An 18,960-nucleotide genomic window follows, 5' to 3' on the forward strand; every position below is an offset into this window, starting at 1 on the left:
AGCAAAGATGTTTTATCCTTTTTTTTCCAACAACAAACATCTAATGATCTCAATTCAGAAGAGTCCACAACAACAGGTGGGTATCCCACAAAAAAATAGTTTGGTGTCTTTATAACTCATTGTTTCATTAAAATCTGATCATACAATTACTATAGCAATGATTTCACATAGAATCTATTTTTGATCAAATAAATTGAATTTATATTCAAAGGTTCTACTTTATTTCTTGTCTTTTTTTTTAATGGAAAAATGACTCGCATTCTGTAAAAAAAAAAAACTATTGATTTGATATAACTAAGCGTCAAAGAGTGTTTTAAATTGAAGTTTTACCCCTGTAGTTTTTATGGCAAATGCTGATTTTAACCAGCTTGTGTTATCTTGTTTAGATGTGCTCTGCAATACACTCATGCAACATTTACCCAGAAAGCTTTTAAACATGTTTAAAAACAACTGCAACGTAATATTCATACTAATGTTAATTAAAAAGTTTCTATAAGATGCAATACTTTAGGAATCCCTCAAAAGAAGTGATTGGTATGTTGAAGTTTGTTTAAAGAGATTTTGTTTCTTTTATGAAAACATATGAAAAAGTCCTTAACATGAGCTCACATTCGCTGCTATTACCAATTTTCATATCATTCACTAAATCTGTTAAGAATTTGAAAAAAAAAAACAAGTCTAATATTTTACAGCTTGAAAACAAACTGAAGATCAGAACAGAAAATTTATCCTACAACTGTTTATTTTTCAGCTGACAATCACCTGCATCTGTTTTGAGCCCTTCCACTCAAGAACCTTCAGGCTCAACTCTTGCAGCCATTTGTTATCGAGGAGCCAAAAGCTTGAATAAAACTATTTTGAGTGCTTACTGATTAATTGCTAACAGGAAATGTCAGCTATCGTTCTGCTTACCACCTGGCATTGTTTTTATTGCCAGATAGCATTAGCTCATTGAGCTCTACAGTCCATTGAAAGCACTGCAGCCCTAGAGGATTTTTTTTAGCTGGACAACTCTGGAGCACTGAAAGCTACTATGTGGTGAGGTTGCATTTGTTGACCATGTTTGGACTATTCATCAATACTCTTGGTGCGTTTAGATAATTGAGGTTAGGTGTGGTGTCGTTATGCCAGAAGATAAAACAAGACCCAATCATTGAGGGCTTGGGAACCGCTGTGGTTTCTCTGAACTTAAAGGTCTTAAAAATTTGCATATTTCTTTCTCATTATTGCCTTTAGAAGACCTCCTGGAAGACTTTGCTAGCAAAAAGATGGTCTAGTTGTAGTTAAAGCTTAATTATGAACAACGTAAAAGACTCAACTGCATTTAATCCTATGTGTTATGTGATAGGTATTTTTAATTTTCTGACTTTCAAATGATTTGTACTTAATACATCAGTATCTTTAGGTCTTCCATTTAAAAGGATTAATGACAGATATCAGAATGCCCCTGGATCTGAACCTGAAAACACAAAATAGAAAACTCAGCTAGAATTAATGCAGGAATCAAAAACAAGTGTATCAGTAGGAGTCTATCTTTGGCTATGAATAATTGCCTAGGGCAATTATGAATAAAATTAGTAATTTAGATCAGAATGACCAAGTCAGGAAAATATTAGCCAAATATTTTAGTTTTAATTGTTGTTTAGAAATATCCATATTTTAAAAAGAAATGATGAAGGCATATAAAAACCAATCCTTGGTTTTATACGTTAAAAACCAAGGATTATATTGAAGAGTTTTGTTGGTGAGGTCAATCAGCTCCAAATTAATTATGAATTAGTTTAGAGAAATTGATAAACTTGGTATGTATTCCAAATAACCATTTCAAAATGCAAAAGTCAAAACTTTGAGGAAGTAATGGCTTATTAGTTTTTGACTGAATTGGAAATCAGTAACCTTTTTGGATAATTTATTCACAATCTATTTACAAATTTAGTAATTTGGATAATTTCATGATTTGGAATCATGAAGGCACCAAGAACATAAATAACACGTTTTAGTGGCAAACTTTTGCTATGTTAGCTCATGTTATGCAGTTTTGTTTTTAATGATATCTGTAAACACTGTTATTATATATCTATGCCTGTCTGGATTTACCAAAAGCAGAACACACTTTGCAATGATCAGCATACCTGAAGCCAAACTTGTCCATTGCAATGGCAAAGTGCCTGGGCTGGTCATAACAGTGATACAGGTTCCGGTCGTCCATAGGGATCAGATCCACGTCACTGAAGATGAAACAGTCATACTCGGCGTCCTTTAGAGCCTCCGTGTAGCCAACATTCAGCAACTTTGCCCTATTGAATGTGTCTTCACCCAGCTGAAAAAGAAATCAAAATTTTGTGTTTAAACATAAACAAGCACAATGGAGATGTGTATAATTTCTTTATCCTTTACTAATGTATCCCAGCAGCAACATAGATTCATAATAGCTACCCGAGTCACTCAAACAACAACAGTGTGAGATTAAACGATGCAAGTAATGATGGATGTGTTTAAGGTTATTTGTGCGGTACTGGAGTCCCTCAATTGAGAATTAGTATATGTGATATTTGTGATAGAAAAAAATTCAATACCACTGACATTATTTTCATATGGTTTTTAGTAACCTTTAAAATGCAAGACACAGCTGGATCTAAGAATTGTTATTTTGCTTTAAAGAATATGAATTATATTTCAATAGTAGATAAATCCTAATGTAACCTTTTTAACTATTATGAAACTACATCCCATGGTTCAACAGGATCAAACCTTGGAAAATTATACTGAAATACTAGACCAAATACAAACCCTTGATGAACTCCACAAAGCAGCATTTCTCCCCCATTTATATTAGTAGCATTTCCTGAACCCCTTGAAGTTCAGATTAATTTCATTTTTTACTTAGCACAGGAGTCACTTAAGGATACCTTTTTCAAAAAGGAAAATATACTTTGAAATTAGTTTGTTTACCAAAAATCTTTAAATGCAGTTGTTGTTAGAGCAAATAGCATACATAATAAAAGATTATCTTTTTGTTATACAAAAGGAAATGTTTGCATAAATTATTTTTGAAAAGAGACAGATTCTTATTCATTTTGGGCAGATGAGGAGCTAGCCATAGTGCTGGACTCTGGCCTTCCTTACATATCCTGCTCTGTCATAGACGGGGAAGAAAAATTATGAGTTTTGAAAGGTCAGGCCTGGATAAAGAAAAAACAACAACCAAGAACTAACTTAAGTTATTTTGGTATTGGAGTAATAAATTATTTTCCATTTCACTTTAGGGGTGCTTGGTTGTTTCCAGAATGTGGGACCTAGGAGCCCTGCAGTGGATCTAGCTCTCTTCTCATTTTAGCGAGCTTAGCCACATTTTACCAAGAAATGTTATCTTCATCACTTTCTCAGCAAGTATCCTGCTTGGATTTCCTTACCTATGCTTTAATGCTAATTTCCGTCACCTCCAAGCACACAGATGTAATTTAATGCAACACATCATCAATAAACAACAGTATTTAGTGTCTGCTGTGCTGGTCTGTACAGTATTTATTGCTACACGCAGTATGAATTGATGTGTTCATTGACTCTAAGAGAACTACCTGCCCCAGTGAAGTGTATCAGTATTTTTCAGTGCATCCCAAGTTCAAGACTTTGGTGAAGATAAATGAATTCTGGTCTGACAGCAGAGAAGTGTCAGGACAGTCAAGGTTAATATATCGCACAGTTATAAATTTAATAATGGAAAAGGTATTGTATATCTCTCTTAGTGAGTCCTTTCACTAAGGTTGGTGAAGTCTAGCTCTTTGTCAAACAGAGGGAAGGTCAAGCAAAGAATGAAGTTACAGCGCAAGCCGTCTATTGTGCTCAAACATGCTTTGAATTTTTGCTACATTCCTAGACAACTACAAAGAAAAAGACAGAGAAAGTTATCACTGTAACTCTTCTTTCAGTAGTTGTGCTCAGAGACTCAGAAAAAGGAGATTTCAAAAGAGGCAATGGTTTAGATGAAAATATAAAAAAGAATAAGAAAAGGTTTCCCCTCCCCCCAAAGAAGACAGAAGGTCCAAACGACAATCCGAAATGGGTCAACAACATAATCTGCATTTTACATAAAAAGAAGCAGAAGGAACACAATGATTTAATTTTAGTGTCAACAAGATAGTCTCAACCTGACCAGCTGCAAAATCAAGATATAGACAGAAGAAAATAAACTGCAGTCAGTTTGTCTTTTACTCAAGTAACATTGTGTCATGGTGAGAATCTACTTCAGGGTATTTTATTTGGGTTTTAAGGTAGAGCAACACAATTTCAGTCTCTAGAGCTGCAAAGGGTGCAGACAAGAACCCCAAAAGGTTTCAGCTCAAACTGTGGTGAAATGAGCAATAACAGAGTGCCATAAGTTTTACTGCAATAAAATATTCTTCAACCATAAAGGGAGACTGAAACAAGACACTTTAAAATGACTGATGTACGTCCTCAGCCCTGTTAAAATACACTTTTCTTTTGCTTTGGGAAAATGCAATTGACTCCATGCATACATTACCAGTTCAGAATGACTGTGAATCAAGTACAATGGCTAATCCTTCTTGTAAGCCTTCTAATACCTGAGATTTTACAGCATAATCCCCCTCCACAGGTAACAAAAAATCTATTGTCACAAATCCACTGGGGCTCCAATTATCAGATAAATTGATCTTTTGTCTGTGTTTCAAAAACAGTTTATGAAGTTGCAAAGAAAGACAAAAGTTAACTGAGAAGTTTTATTAGTCTAAAGAAACCACTGTTTGATAATATCACAATATTTTTCACAACATTGAGGAAGAGAGAGACACAGCTTAACTTGAGTTATATTTATACAAGATCCTAAGAAAGTGTAACTGTAAAAGCATTCAGGCATTGGGAGAGCCATCATAGGATTTGCCAGTGAGACTTGTTTCTTTTTCAGCTGACGATGGAAATGGAAATTAAATAAAATTTTTAAAAAAGAAAACAACATTTTTCTTACCTTTTCATCTATACTGTAATGTGTTTGATCATTCAGGTTATTTATTCCTAAAATAAAAAAAATAAAAAAAAATCTACTTGCGTCATTGTAATTTGGAGATAACGTGCAGCTATTTATGAGACCGGTGGCTCAAACAGAAATGAAATTTATTATTTTCAACCTATGAATTTATTAAGTGGATGACATGCCCCACTGTGAATGGAGGTGCAGTTATATATATATATATATATATATATATATATATATATATATATATATATATATTTTTTTTTTTTTTTTTAAGAGAGCTGCAGGTGTCAAATTAGCTGTCGGTTATTATTATGTTATATAATAATCAATAATCAATTATCATTATTATTATTACAAGTATTGTTAGTAATCAATGTCCATGTGCTAGAACAGGCATCCAAGTTTGTTTTTTTTGTTTGTTTTTTCTCTGAAGTCTCCCGAAATAAAAAGTCCTTCCTCTTCATCACAACTGTGCTCACTCTCATACTGGTGCATGCAGCCCCCCATTTTCAGACAATTCAGCAATTCATCAAATTAAAATATCATTCAACGCGTAATTCATTTAAGTAATTCTGTGAAACTCAAATTATTTATAATTATTACACACAGAGTGACAGATTTCAAATTAAAGCTTTTTTTTTTTTTTGCAGACTTTATTTAGAAATTAGAATAACAAAAAAACATGAAATAAAACTGGATTACAGAAATGTAAGGCTATGGAAAAGTTGATTTTGAACACTGAGGCAGGAATCCAGTCCTTTTTTTGTAAAATGGTTTTGGACTTGTCTCCAGTTCAGGAGGAGCTTAACACAGGAAATGTGACAGTTCTAGCCCATGTCCTCAATATCTCTGTATGTAGCAAGTCTTAGAGATCTAAGATCTATAGCTGCAGTGCACAGCTTATGAAACTATCCCATCGTTTAAATGGGTGTAACTTTACCATCTTTTCAGTGCTGATACTTGTTGGTTGTTGCTCTTTTGTCTACCACTCTATCCTTGCACTTATCTTACCATTTATACATACAACAGTCTATTCACAAACTGAAAACGGTGCTTTATGGCTTAGCCTTTTTGTGAAAGGTATCAATGACCATTGTTCGCAAAAGTCCCAGTATTCCCCATGATCAAGTTGGCCATGAAATATCTATATTACAAATTCTTGTTTTACTGGTCTCATGTAATATTTAACATTTCTGAAAAAGTCTATTTTTTGTAATACCTTCACTCTGTGCAGGGCATTTACCAGTTAGACTTTTTGAATTAAATTGTCAGAACAGGGCAAAATTTGAATATGATTTTTATTTTATTGTATTAACATCTGTATTATTTAAATTCCAAGTCTTTTTTCTACGTTTTTTTTTATTAAAAAGCCAACAATCACCTGGAACTTAAATACTCTTGTCCAAAAAAAAAAAAAAAAAAAAACTGTCAGGATGTCTGTCACACCAAGCTTTGTTTATTCACATAAGGTGTTGAAGTCTGACAGGTATCGAGACAGAATAAAGAAAAACTAAGACTTTGTTGAGCCTGAGGGCAACAGTATGCCTGTTAATAATCCTAAACTTTGTCTGTGTTGTTCTAAAGAAATTTCTTTGGCATTAATTCAATCTGAAAGATATTCAGAGCCATAGACTGGTCATCTGTATGAGTGCTTGATCAAAGATCCTCTATTTATGTTTCCCTTATTTGTTGCTCTAATAATTAATAAAAAGAGATGCACCCCTGTAGTAGGCATGGGCTAGTTTGAGATTCATATGGTCAGACAAACCAAAATAATAACAAAATACAAATGAGAAAATAGGAAAGATCAACAACTGCATGAAACCTAACTGCAAAACATAATAAATATCAAATCCAATATTCAGGTTTAATTTCAATTTCAATTCAAGATTTTAAGACTGCCTAGAATCCCTGTTACTAGGTATAAGATTATGTAAAAGCAGGCTGTGAAAACAGTTCAGTGTTCATGCATGTATCTTTTTATTTTTTTCTTGAGGACATGTGCAACTCCCAGCATCCTTTTCACATTTTATTCCTTCTCCTTCAGGCTATTGTGCTTTGACCAAGACTTGCACTTATTTTGTTGCAGTTCATACTGCAGAGGAAAGGATTGCTCCACCACAATTTTCTTGCAGTGGCCCACAGGGGGATAGTGAAACTGTTCATGTGAGAATATTTGACAAATCAACAAATTACTGGGTAAAATGCAGAAAGGGCACTTCAATTTAGCAGCGAGAGAAATTTGTGGCTCCTCACTTGCAATTTCACAGCCATCCTTTAACTTTTCAAGGACATTTCTACTCCCTTAATTTTTGATCAGACCCTACATAATTCAGTGTGCATATGCATGTGGGTGGCAACCCCAACCCTGAGTAAATTAGTTTACTGAGTGTGACAACTGTGGGTGCAGCACAAATATGGGTTTCCACAGTTTGCTGATTCGTCTGACTCCCCCCTCCTCCCTACCGAGCATTTATAAATTCAAAGCATGCATTTTCAAAATACCAACCCTTGTGTTGCATACAAGTTTACTTCATATCTCAAACTTTTCACGTTTGCTGCATAATTAATTTAGAAACAAAAGTGGCAGCTGTCATGCACCGCACTCTAAATCAAGTGCTCCAGGCTTTATTTATTGAAACAATAGTATGTAGACAAAAGCTCTGTTGAGATTATTGTGGACTATTAAGCATTTCTAAATAATGAACCATTTTCTCGCTGACATTTTGGCAGAAGCTTTTACTAATGGCGACTTGCAATATGCGCACTCGACCGATGCCACATGAAAATCTAAATTAAACAAAGTTCACTTCTGATAAACAACTACAAACTTAATTTAAAGATCAGTATTTGCTGAATGTAAATGGTTGATCTATTTATTTAAATCCACTAGTTTAGTTTTATATGAATAATTAAACATGTGCATAGCTGTGAAGACATGTAAATTATTTATGGTTCAGTGTAAAACTGCCTCACTGCCTGTCACACAGAATTGAAACCAGACATTTACACATAGTGTAAAACACAAGCATATTTTTCTCCTTTCGACATCAAATTGAACTAAACTTTTCCTTTTTTAGGTAAGTTAGGATTAATACAATTATATGTATTTGACAAATGCTAGAATAATGACAGCTTTTTATGTGATTGTGTATGCTAATCCATGGATTTTGTGTGAAGGCTATATGCCTCTTTTAGTGATTGGTAAGATTGGCCTTTAAAACTGCATGACAGGATTCAAGCACTTTGGGGCTTGTTTCATTAACATCCATGAATTTTGAGCCATTCCTCCTGACAGAAACAGTCAGTTTTTTAGATCACCTTGATCGTGCACACATTTCAGCTCTGCCCGATTTTTTTTTTTCTGCTGAATTGAGGTGAGGGATTGGTTATGGTCTCTTCAAAACTTTGGAGTCCTCAAATCACTTTATAGCCAACTTGAAGGTTTACTTATCATTATCCAACTGGTGACACATTTGCGCCCCAAGCTTCAACTTTCTGACTTATGTCTTGAGCAGTTGCTTCAGTACTTTAATAAAATCTTCTTTCCTTATGACGCAATCTATGTTGCAACTTGTACCAACTTACACCCCTGTCCTTCACACTTGGCATGGTGTAATTTTAGGGTACCAAGTTTTTCGCTTTAGGATTATGGCCATTCAAGAAAAACACCTTTATTTTCATTTGATCAGCCAAAAATTTTCCCCGAGTGCATTTCCAATCTGTAAGCAGGCAAATCTTTTGAAGAGATGAATGTGACATGTTTAGATATCTGGAAATTATACTCAAGAATTAGATTAGGTGGAGGTCCAGCATCATCTTCCTCTTGTTCTGCCTAGAATGTCAGCGAGTTTGAGGTTTTTCCACAAAGATATCCTTAGCTGTGCCTCATTTTAAGTAGGTTCTGTTGCATTAACTGCAGCTTATGCAGAGAAAACAACATCTTGGATTTTTCAGATTGCTTAAAGGCAAAGTAAACTTTGTATATGCAAACTTGAAACTGGAAAAATGCCAGTATCTATATATACATAGCATTCCTTCCAAAAGTAAAGGATACCAGAGGGAGCACTAGCTTGGATACTATTATTTTACTGACATAGTAAAGGTTCTTTTGTAAAGAAATACTTTCAAGATCACTCTGTCTTATGCAATACTTGGACTAGTTCTGGATGCAGACTTTAACCCAGTAACAATGGGATTGATCAGGGGCTCTGTGGTTGTCAGGTTATTGGATGAAAGAAAATGTCATCATCTTCCACCAAATGTTTCAGCTGCTTCACTGCAGCAGCTCGGTGACTGACAGCAGAAACTCTGCTTCTTGTTGTGACGTTTGGCAGCTTCCTGTAAAACGTCTGTGAGGAAGGGCATGGCACAAAAACAAAAGGCTGTCAGGCCTGGTACGAAAAACTAATAATAAGGAATGTTTCAGGATTATTTAGCCTCGAAAGGCTTTGTCTCACAATATTTAGGGGTTTGCAACTGGAGCTGAGTATTGACTTCTGCCAAATCAATAAGAACCACCTCACCAGGCTTGAACGCAAGACTGATATGAAAGATAACCTGTGTCAGACTTTGTGAGTTCATATTAAATATTTATGTCATATCTCAGGTGGCTTAAAAACTGGCTGCACACTTGAAACTTTTTCAAAAGAGTCTCACACACCTGCCAAGCGTCTGCTTTGGGGAATTTCACAGCAAAATAGGAATGCATAAAATTTACCTTGTCAGTCTACACTGACTAATGCTGGGATATGCTCATAAAAACAGCAACTCAAATTTCAAATCTTAGCTTCCTTTGAGAAAAAATATTAACACTGCAAAATTCAAAGCAAAGCTGAAAAAGTAGCAGCTTGCAAAATCTTAGCTCTACACTGTAAAATCTTGTGTTCATCCTTAATGATAGAACAACCCCGGTTCACCCCATGTGGCTGGGGTATTTAGCATTCACAACTGTTCTTTGCCATATTCATCCATCATGTCCTCAGTGACTTTCAACACTTATTGTCCTCCAAGGGAAGCTCATCTGTAACTGTTATCAGTCGGGGCTAGTTTGTCACTCCAGTTGTGAAAGTGAAGTTGTCAAGGCAAAGTAAAAGTGAAAACCTCAAGAGATGAGAAGAAAAGCTTGTCAACATTGATTGGTCCAAGCTACAGTACTGTGCGAAAGTTTTAAACCATCCTTCGTTTCTCTTAGTTCCCATACTTTCTTTTCAAGTATTTTTATCAATAGTTCTTAAGACTTTATGAAGGGCTTTGAAAAAAATGTCACCCTTACTTCAGTTATTCTCAACTGAGTCTCAATCATGACAGCATATGATGCTGTGTGTGCGTACAAAAGTGGGAAGAGTACGTCTTAGACTTTCTGTTGAAATTCTTTAACTGCAGCTGAACTCTTACAGAACATGTCTAAACATAGCTCTGGTAAATTCCTTGATTTCAGACATTTGCATCTTTGAATGACTCATAGCTTAGAGTTTAGTGAGTTTCAGTAACAAAGAAAATCCTGAATACTGAAAGATTCAAGATTGGGTTGAAGCTTATGAGAAAATCTGGATATTTAAAAGTGAACAAGAAAATCCATACTTTCACACTGTTCTACAGTTTGTACAAATTAAGATCACACTAAAATTAGGATATATGTGAAATCCTGAGTTGTAATATTTAGTTGAAATAACTAAGATGTTTCTTGTAGCCATCTACTCTCTCACATCAGTCTGTGGGAAATCTGAGGAAAATTGACTTCCTCCTTTGCTACAAATTGCATTTCATTTCCTCACCTGCTTCACCATTACCACTGCTCTATATTTATACCCCTGGCCTCTCAGTCCTTGTCAGATTTGACTGTATTCTGGTCCTTCTGCTTAGCTGTTGAAAACCTGATGGTCCCATTTTCTGAAGTTCTTATTACTCCATGTAAATGGCTTCAGCATCTTTTTTCCTTCTTCCTCGGGTTTTGAAGTTATGGATGGACGGATACAGCTTTCAGATAATGGGAAAGAATATAAAGCCTGAAATTACAACTTATTTTCCTTTCTCCGTTTCCCATTTCCTTTAACGTCACAAATTTTGAACTTCATAGTTTCCAGGTTTTTCCAGACTTTATAGAAACCTTATTAAATCAGACACTGGAACATCTCCCTTCTACTTCAGGTTCTGTCATTGCCTCAACTCTTCACTCTTTGACCTCCCTTCTCTGGTGATAAAAAAGATAATTCATCCTCTCCCCATCTCTGCACCTCCTGCTTTAAGTTCATCGTCAAGTGTCCATTTATTTCCTCTCTACCTCTCTCTCCGTCTGTGGTAGGTCCTCCCCGGTGTTTCTGCAGTAATCTGGTCAGTGTCAGGTTCTGTCTCTCTACATGGCCTCTGAAAACCAATTAACCCTATCAGCCGTATCAGGGTATCAGCAGATAAATCCATTGCTGCTGCCCCGACGAGAGACTGTGAGCCCATGACTGATGAGGACCAATGTGCACTGTAACTTTCTCCCAGGTCAGGTCATTGCACACATGAACACACATATCCACATTACACCAGAAATACTGTTGCCATTAAGGTAGATTATTGCCCTGTCAGTGCTCAGTCTGAATGACTGTCTCAAAATTGTGTGTGTTTATGTGTATGAATGGAATAAGTGTGCATCTACACATCATTCATGAGTGTTGTGTTGTGGGCGTGTGCCGTGTGTGTGTGTTTGGCAGGATTTATCAGCTTTCAGCAGATAGATGAAGGCTGGGCCTCACAAGCTATCATTTGCCTGGTCAGTCAGAGCAGGAAAAGAAAGACTGCAAGTGACATAGAGAGATTTCACCTTATCTCAGTTAATGGAGATTGAGCTGAATGCGTGTGAGAACGAGTGAAAGGGATTTGTGTGTGTGTGTATAAAAATATATATATAAAAAACCAACAAACTTCCCACAAATAGCTGCTGTCCAAATGTAGCATAAATAACAAGCTCTGATGGCTTTCAGTTCAGTGGACAAGTTTACATGCACTGCGTAAAAGAGCACTGACTTACGATCTTATGATTACATAAAAAGATTTCATAATGCTAGAATTGGGTATTAGTCACTGCAGAGATTAGCTTAAAGTAGACATGAGCCTCAGTGAAAATGTCACATGATAACTTTTATTTAAAACTGAGAAGCAACAATTATTCTGCTGGATAATAACAGAACATAAGAGCAGCTATTTTATTGTTTTGATTCTGATGCACATGATTCAGTAGTTATTATTGTGCAAAATAGCTTCCTTTTGTGATGGTCTTCATAAATTAACTTAATTTCAACTAGTTCATATTAGCAGGCTAATAAGTTGGATTATTGCACTAGTTACATTTTAAAATGTTACTTAAATAAACATACCAGATTTCACTCAGAGCAGGATTTTTATTCCTTTTTTAAATTGTTAAGTAGATAATGTTCCTTCAGCCAGATGACGGGTAGTGTGCAGCGACAGGTGGATGAGGGTCAATGCTGAGTTATGTTGTGCTTGTGACACTTTTCCTCACTTTCTCTGGCATCTCACTGAGATAACTTTAAGCTGTAAGAGCTGTTAAACTTTTATCAGGACATAGCACAGCAAAATTTAATTGCAGGTTGTTAGTCTGCAATTAAAATGTGCAATTCCTCTCTCAGCCTTTGTACTTTTGAGCTTTGCTCAGAAGAGTCAACCTATTTTCCCTTTCAAATTTAAATGTCAGTATAATATACATATATAAGGAAATTTTACAGTAAATTGGTCATTGGTGGCTGTCATGTCATTAGCATTTACCCATTACAAATACATCTTTACAACAGTCTCTATTTTTGCATTGGATGCACAACCAAAACAAATTATATCTATTAAAAATGAAGGTCACAATGAATGAATACAATGAGATTTATTGTCCATAAAAATAATTAATTACATAATTAAAACAAATGCAGATGAGAAATAGCTTCAAATTAGGTCTTTGAAATAAAAGGATTATCTTCACTTTTCAGCAAAGTAAAATATTAATTCTTTGAATTTAGAAAAATTCATATCGATTGATTTCATATTTTTAGTAGAAAATCTGTCCCTGCTATTACAGTAATTGTGAAGTTACATACAACCCTTTATATGGAAAAAGATGAGAGATACTATGTTTATCAGACGCTGTATGAATATTTGTAGCAGAATGTTACTGGCCATACGTTATTAATAAAAGATGATGATCCTTTCACTGCACCACGACCTGGGAAACAAGAAGCTCATCAAAGCTTGATTACACACTGCAGTCAACCACACATTCACAAGCACTCTAACTTTTATATATACATCTAATTTATAGCCTACAATTTTCAATCACTTTCACAGCCTTCTGCTTTATGAACACTTGGCACAGAGCCCAAAGAGAGAGGAAGAGCGTGGCGATGCTGGCATTAAGCCAGAATAACTAATCTGGTGTAACAACTTTTTGGCCACACAAAGCCAAAGGCCAAGCCATGGCGGCCAATTCAATTACTTTTCTGCAACAATGTAGTCGATAGTCCCAGATTGGGGCAACATCAACACAAGAACAATGCCAAAGCAAGGAAGCACAAAAGCACAGGGCAATATTGTAATTTGGTTTGTAGTAACAGCTGTTTTAATGCAGAAGTCTACATCAACACCTCCACATGGAAGTAACAAGAAAGACCGGAGTTCAGCCCACATGGTATCTTTAAATTCTGGGTTATTGTGGGAAGGTTTTAGCAGTAAATTAAAACTCCTGGATGTGGATTTGTTGCACCATGCAAAAGGAGATGGAGAAATTATTCCTGCTTATATAAGTTCCTGTATAATAGTATGGTTGGGTACTTGAATAATGTTACAAACATTAAAAAAGAAACCAACTTAATTTCAAAAGAATATGACTTAAGTAACCTAAAACCTAGGCAATCCTGTATAACTCAGAGCTGCTGCTCATGAGTAATTTGTTGTGGCTCTCCAAAAATTGCAATTTATTTTTTGAAAGGACCTCTTAAAAACAATAATTTTTATGAAAGATCATTTAATTAGCATTAACAGTCAAACATCAGAGAGATGAATGCAAAGTATGTAAAAAAGTAAAAGTCAAAAGCTTAATACATGTGCAAGTTTTTGATGACAAAATTCTTCTCATACACTGAAGTAGGTGCAGGTCAAATATTTTGAGTAAAACACAAATGCAGGCATAGTTAAATGGCATTAGGGTTTTATTAAGGTATTACTGTCCATGATTTTTCTTTTTTCTAAGATTTTGTCTTTTTTTTTCTCCAAAGTCTTCCTGCACCCCAACCAAGAATAGAGTTAAAGCCCATGCTACTGAGAACCAATACCAAGATTGGCACTCCAAAGAAGAATGTTTCTTGAATACTTTAAAAAACATTCAGAACATTGTTCTATTATGAACATTGTATATTTCAGAACATTGTTTTATTTCTGTGCACCACAAAATGCAAAAATGTATTGAGTTAATTACTAAACCAAAACATCTTCTTGGTAATAGGCAAATATTTAAGTTATTACATGCAGCTACAGATTGATACCCAATCTCTAAATTTAATAAGCGTACATTGCAGTAGATGAGTGTAGAGATTAATAACTGTTTGTCATATCAGCCATGCAGTCAAGACCGCACCACCCAAGGCCAAGACTGAGCCCAACACAGAAGAAAAAACAGCTTGAAATCAGACATCCATTCCTAATATTTGTCAACATAAGAATATGTGAACAGAAGCAGAGATACAGCAGGTAAGATATGCACAGAGAACACTGTATGATGTCGGAGTGACAAAGCGCGGCACACTTAGCTGCATCCTCCAACAACACTGTCTGTCAGGAAGAAAAGGAAGAGACGACTGGCTCAAAAACACATGCATCAATGTGACAGCAAAACGGAAAGTGGAAACAAAGTGGAGAATGGGGTAAAAGCCAAAGAGAAAGGCAAACAGAACAAATAATAAACTGAAGGAAAAAGAACAAGAGAAATAAAAATTTGACAATAATGATAAAAGAAAGACTACCAAGAGGAATGACAGCAAAGGTCAGAGCTCGCCTGCAGAAATTTGGCCAGCATGTGCCACTCAGGAAATACAGTAAACTACTCACACAGAACACACACACATACACACACAGAACCGCCACCTGACACGCAGCGAATGGTATGCTGAAGTGGGGCTGCGTGGAGGTGAAGGGCGCAGATTTAAACCCACCTGACATTTTGACTAATATGGGGCAGATGGTTGCTGCAGCACATTGCTGTGACCTGCTGCGGCAGTCCTGCTCATGTAGACATATAGGAATCTCGTGGTGACAAAAACAACTGTGATGCTTTAAAAAAAAATACGGAGGGACACTCTCCAGAGGGAAAGAGTTTCTCTTTATCTTTCAGGGATCAAAGCCGTTCCATCTGCAGCATCAAGGACATTCAGTATAACACAACTCTACAAGCTCTCAGCTGAGAACTGTATTCCTTCAAGCCACCTTTGTTGCAGAAATAAAGCCTCATGCAAGAATAACTATGTCCTAGTATCAACTATAAAACGGTCAAAAAAGTCTGGATGAAACAGCATTTTTTTAAATATCCATGAACAGAGAACAGAATTGAGACTAATTCACTGAAAAATAAGTTTCATGAATCCCTCAACACTTAGCCACGTAATGAAAAATGCAAATAAACAAAAGAAATGGCTTTTTTTGTTTTTTTTACAAACTCCATTTTTAACACAAATTTCTATTAATTCATTTGGTGTATAAGTTGAGATACAAAAACAACAAACATAAAAGCAGGGTTTCATTGGAAATTTCAAACAGCAAGGGAAACAAACCAAAACATGTACATGTAACCAGGCATCATATTTCTGTCTTATATTCAAAACTTTCTGAGAGCCTCTAGCATCTAGCCTTAGCTTCCTGTTAATAGCCCACAGCTGTTCTACACACCTTGATTGCTTGATTGTAATAAATTGTTTATAACCTATTTTTGCTTTTCACCATCAAATCTCCCTCCTATTCCCCATCTAATCTTGACAAGACATTTTTATTCTACACAACCACTACTCAGTGGATATTTTCTTTTTTGTCATTTCCCTTGCATGTGAAAAAATGCACCAAGTTGGTGTGATGCTACTGGGTGATTTCCTAATTCATTATTTCAGATTTAAACATTTCAGATGTCATTTACTCAAACAAAAAAACTTGCTCTATGAAATCTCTTTGATCCGATTAAGGGTCAGTCTTTCTCCTTTATTGCACACACTTGTTTAAAAGTCCTTCCAACCCAACGCTCTGGAGATTTGGATGACTCACTCTTTCCTATTCCCCATAAGGACCAATATGGGCTACCATCTGCTTTGCCCCAATCATGACAAAACCTTCTCTAGTTTTCCATCACCTTGAGAAACTGCTTGGCATGTGTTTGTGCCAAAGCTGACAAAAATTGTAAAGTTCTTTTATATCAGTAAAAGGCTCTCAGGCACAGAACTGAAGCCAGTAAAGGTATAATAATGTTTTTCACTGGCCCCGAAGCCTGTTTCATAAAAAAAGAAAAAAACAAAACAAACATTTTCCCTGAAGAAGTATCTTAAATCCTTTATGTCATTGTTCTGCTCCTGGTAATGTGATGTGACATTTAAATGAGAAAATATTTGGGTTGCTATAATACTACTGTGTTCGATACGGGTCTTATTCACTTTAATAATGAAATTTTTAAACTTCAAGCAAGTAACAAATGACCAAAATCTATGTTTTTAACAAGGGCAGTTTCTTGGTGCTTTTATCTTCACATTACATATAAACTTTTTAAAATATTTCTGGAATGGTGCTAACTTGCCTGCAGCTTTAAAAGGTGTAAATGTACCTTCCTAATAAAACACAAGGTGTCATACTTCAGAACCTGATTTAAACAAGCAAAGCAAAGAAAATTAGCTAAAATTAAAGTGATATCTAAAATGTATCCATATTGAAATGCGGGTTAAAACACAGGCTATGGGGTAATTATATGTAGGAGCCAAAAAAGTTTATAATTTAGAGGAGAGGGATTATCCAATGCTTCTATAGACACTTGTACACATTGTGCACAAAAGTTGTCAGAAATTGAGAAGTTAAGAAGTCCTGACACTTTAATGTTAAAGGATGATCTGGTAGCAATAGCTGGCCTAAATTATATTATTTCATAAGGTTGACAAAGACAAAGCAGTAAACCATTTAACTCCTCATAAATCTCTTTCTTCCATACATTCCTTGGGTTTTCTGTCATATATTACATATAGTTTTGCTTTTGTTGCCTCATCTCTTCTCTCCACCCTGTCCTGCAGTTCCCAGCTTTTGAGTCTCTCATTTATACTGTAGTTTATTGTTGTTACAGTCTTCCCCTTCAACATGTCTATAATCTCTTATTTTAGTTTTTCTTTTTACTTAGGAAACCTTGGTAGACAAATTAAAAGCTTCAACTTTATCTTCCCTTCTGCAATCCTTATTTATTCAGAAAACCAACTTTATTCCCACTTACTTTTAAGATACCAACCTTTGACATATTTCAAATTATATTAAGTATGCATATCGTGTACATTAGTAAAGCTCAAGCAAGCAGCAACACTTCTAAACAAATATAAATCACGCCTACATAAACAGTTGTTAAGAAGGAAAGTATGAAAGGCTGAAACTATGTAAAAACCATGATTTATTGTTAAAATGAAACCCCAAAATTGAAGCATTATGAATACAAACTGATCCTAGTAGTTTCTTAGCAGATATATGCAACAGCTTTAAATGGTCTTCTCTCTTGATTTTACCTTCTTCCTTTACCTAGAAGCATGTTTTTACCATTAAGAGGAGGTTTGGATGCAGTGATTAGGAAGTCCTTCACTTTACCCATTATCAGCATGTCAGTGGATGCAGATAAGCCCCTTGTGGGACAAAAAACATAAATTAGGCCCTTAAAACAAATGTGCGGTGAAAGTACTCTGCAGAGATATGCTTTATAATCTATAGCGGTGTTAAAAGTTGCTCTATATTATTCATAGCCATGCACACTGCGCTTCCACAATACGCCTGCTGTAGTGATGAATACTACAGAGGAATCTCTTCTTACTGAATCATTTGACTTATGTTAGTGTATGTCTTGGGAAGGACAAAGGGTTATAAAACTCTGCATTATCTATGTGTAACCACAGCCACAGTCTTTAGCTGATGCAGGATGATAAATGTCTATACACAGTGGGACTTCATACGAATAGGAAACCTATGATAATGAACGTCCTTTGCTGAAACATCAATGGGAATTGTAACAATGGTGTCAACCTGCTAGGATCGTACAGAGCATATCCCTCTTATTTATATATTTTTGTCTCAATAAAATTAAACGGTTTTCCAAAGGAAAAAAAGCCTCCATTAATGGGTGAAAGCAACTTTGCTGAGGTGATAAAACAATATTTTTTAAAATTTTGAACCAACATCTGATTGCAGTATTTTCTTCAACATAGCAACGGTTCATTTTAAGACGTTCAGTCTAAATTTGTGTTCTTCTCCTTGCCAAAGAAGCTCAATATGATTGGAAGTCTTAATAAATGTCTTCTGCCTGCCAATCTAATGCACTGGATGCCGATCTTTGATTTTCTTCTTTATAATGAATGAGTTGCTGTTGCTTGAAACCTGGGATTACACTGAAATGTGCATCACAGCTCAGCAATTTAAAGTCCATATGAAGAAAAAATACAGGGAAACATGAAATAGAAGATTGCACAAGAAAACATGGTGAAAAGAACTGAGTCACATGTAAGAAAAGCATAAGAGAAGATTGAAAATTTCAAACCTTGCAAACCTTGGCCCTAATGACACACTAAGAGCTATTCTATTCTATAGCTGAAGATCTTTACTTGCATTGATTGGTTGATTTTCATTCATTTCATAGGTGTAAATGTGTATAAGCCAGGTCTGGGTGTCTCACCTTTGTGGCTGATACAAGACCTATCTAAACTGCA

At 35.5% G+C, this 18,960-nt stretch overlaps 1 protein-coding gene across 1 annotated transcript in view; it reads right to left on the bottom strand.

Moving 5' to 3' along the window:
• The window catches only part of b4galt2 (beta-1,4-galactosyltransferase 2), a 158,748-nt gene that overhangs the window by 36,689 nt on the left and 103,099 nt on the right, over positions 1-18,960 (bottom strand). The window contains exon 5 of the mRNA XM_023335623.1: positions 2,133-2,320. Coding sequence (XP_023191391.1) covers positions 2,133-2,320 — 188 coding nt within the window. The remainder of the gene's footprint in view (positions 1-2,132; positions 2,321-18,960) is intronic.

The sequence above is a fragment of the Xiphophorus maculatus genome, chromosome 6 (genome assembly GCF_002775205.1).
Source record: "Xiphophorus maculatus strain JP 163 A chromosome 6, X_maculatus-5.0-male, whole genome shotgun sequence".
Lineage (NCBI taxonomy): Eukaryota > Metazoa > Chordata > Actinopteri > Cyprinodontiformes > Poeciliidae > Xiphophorus > Xiphophorus maculatus.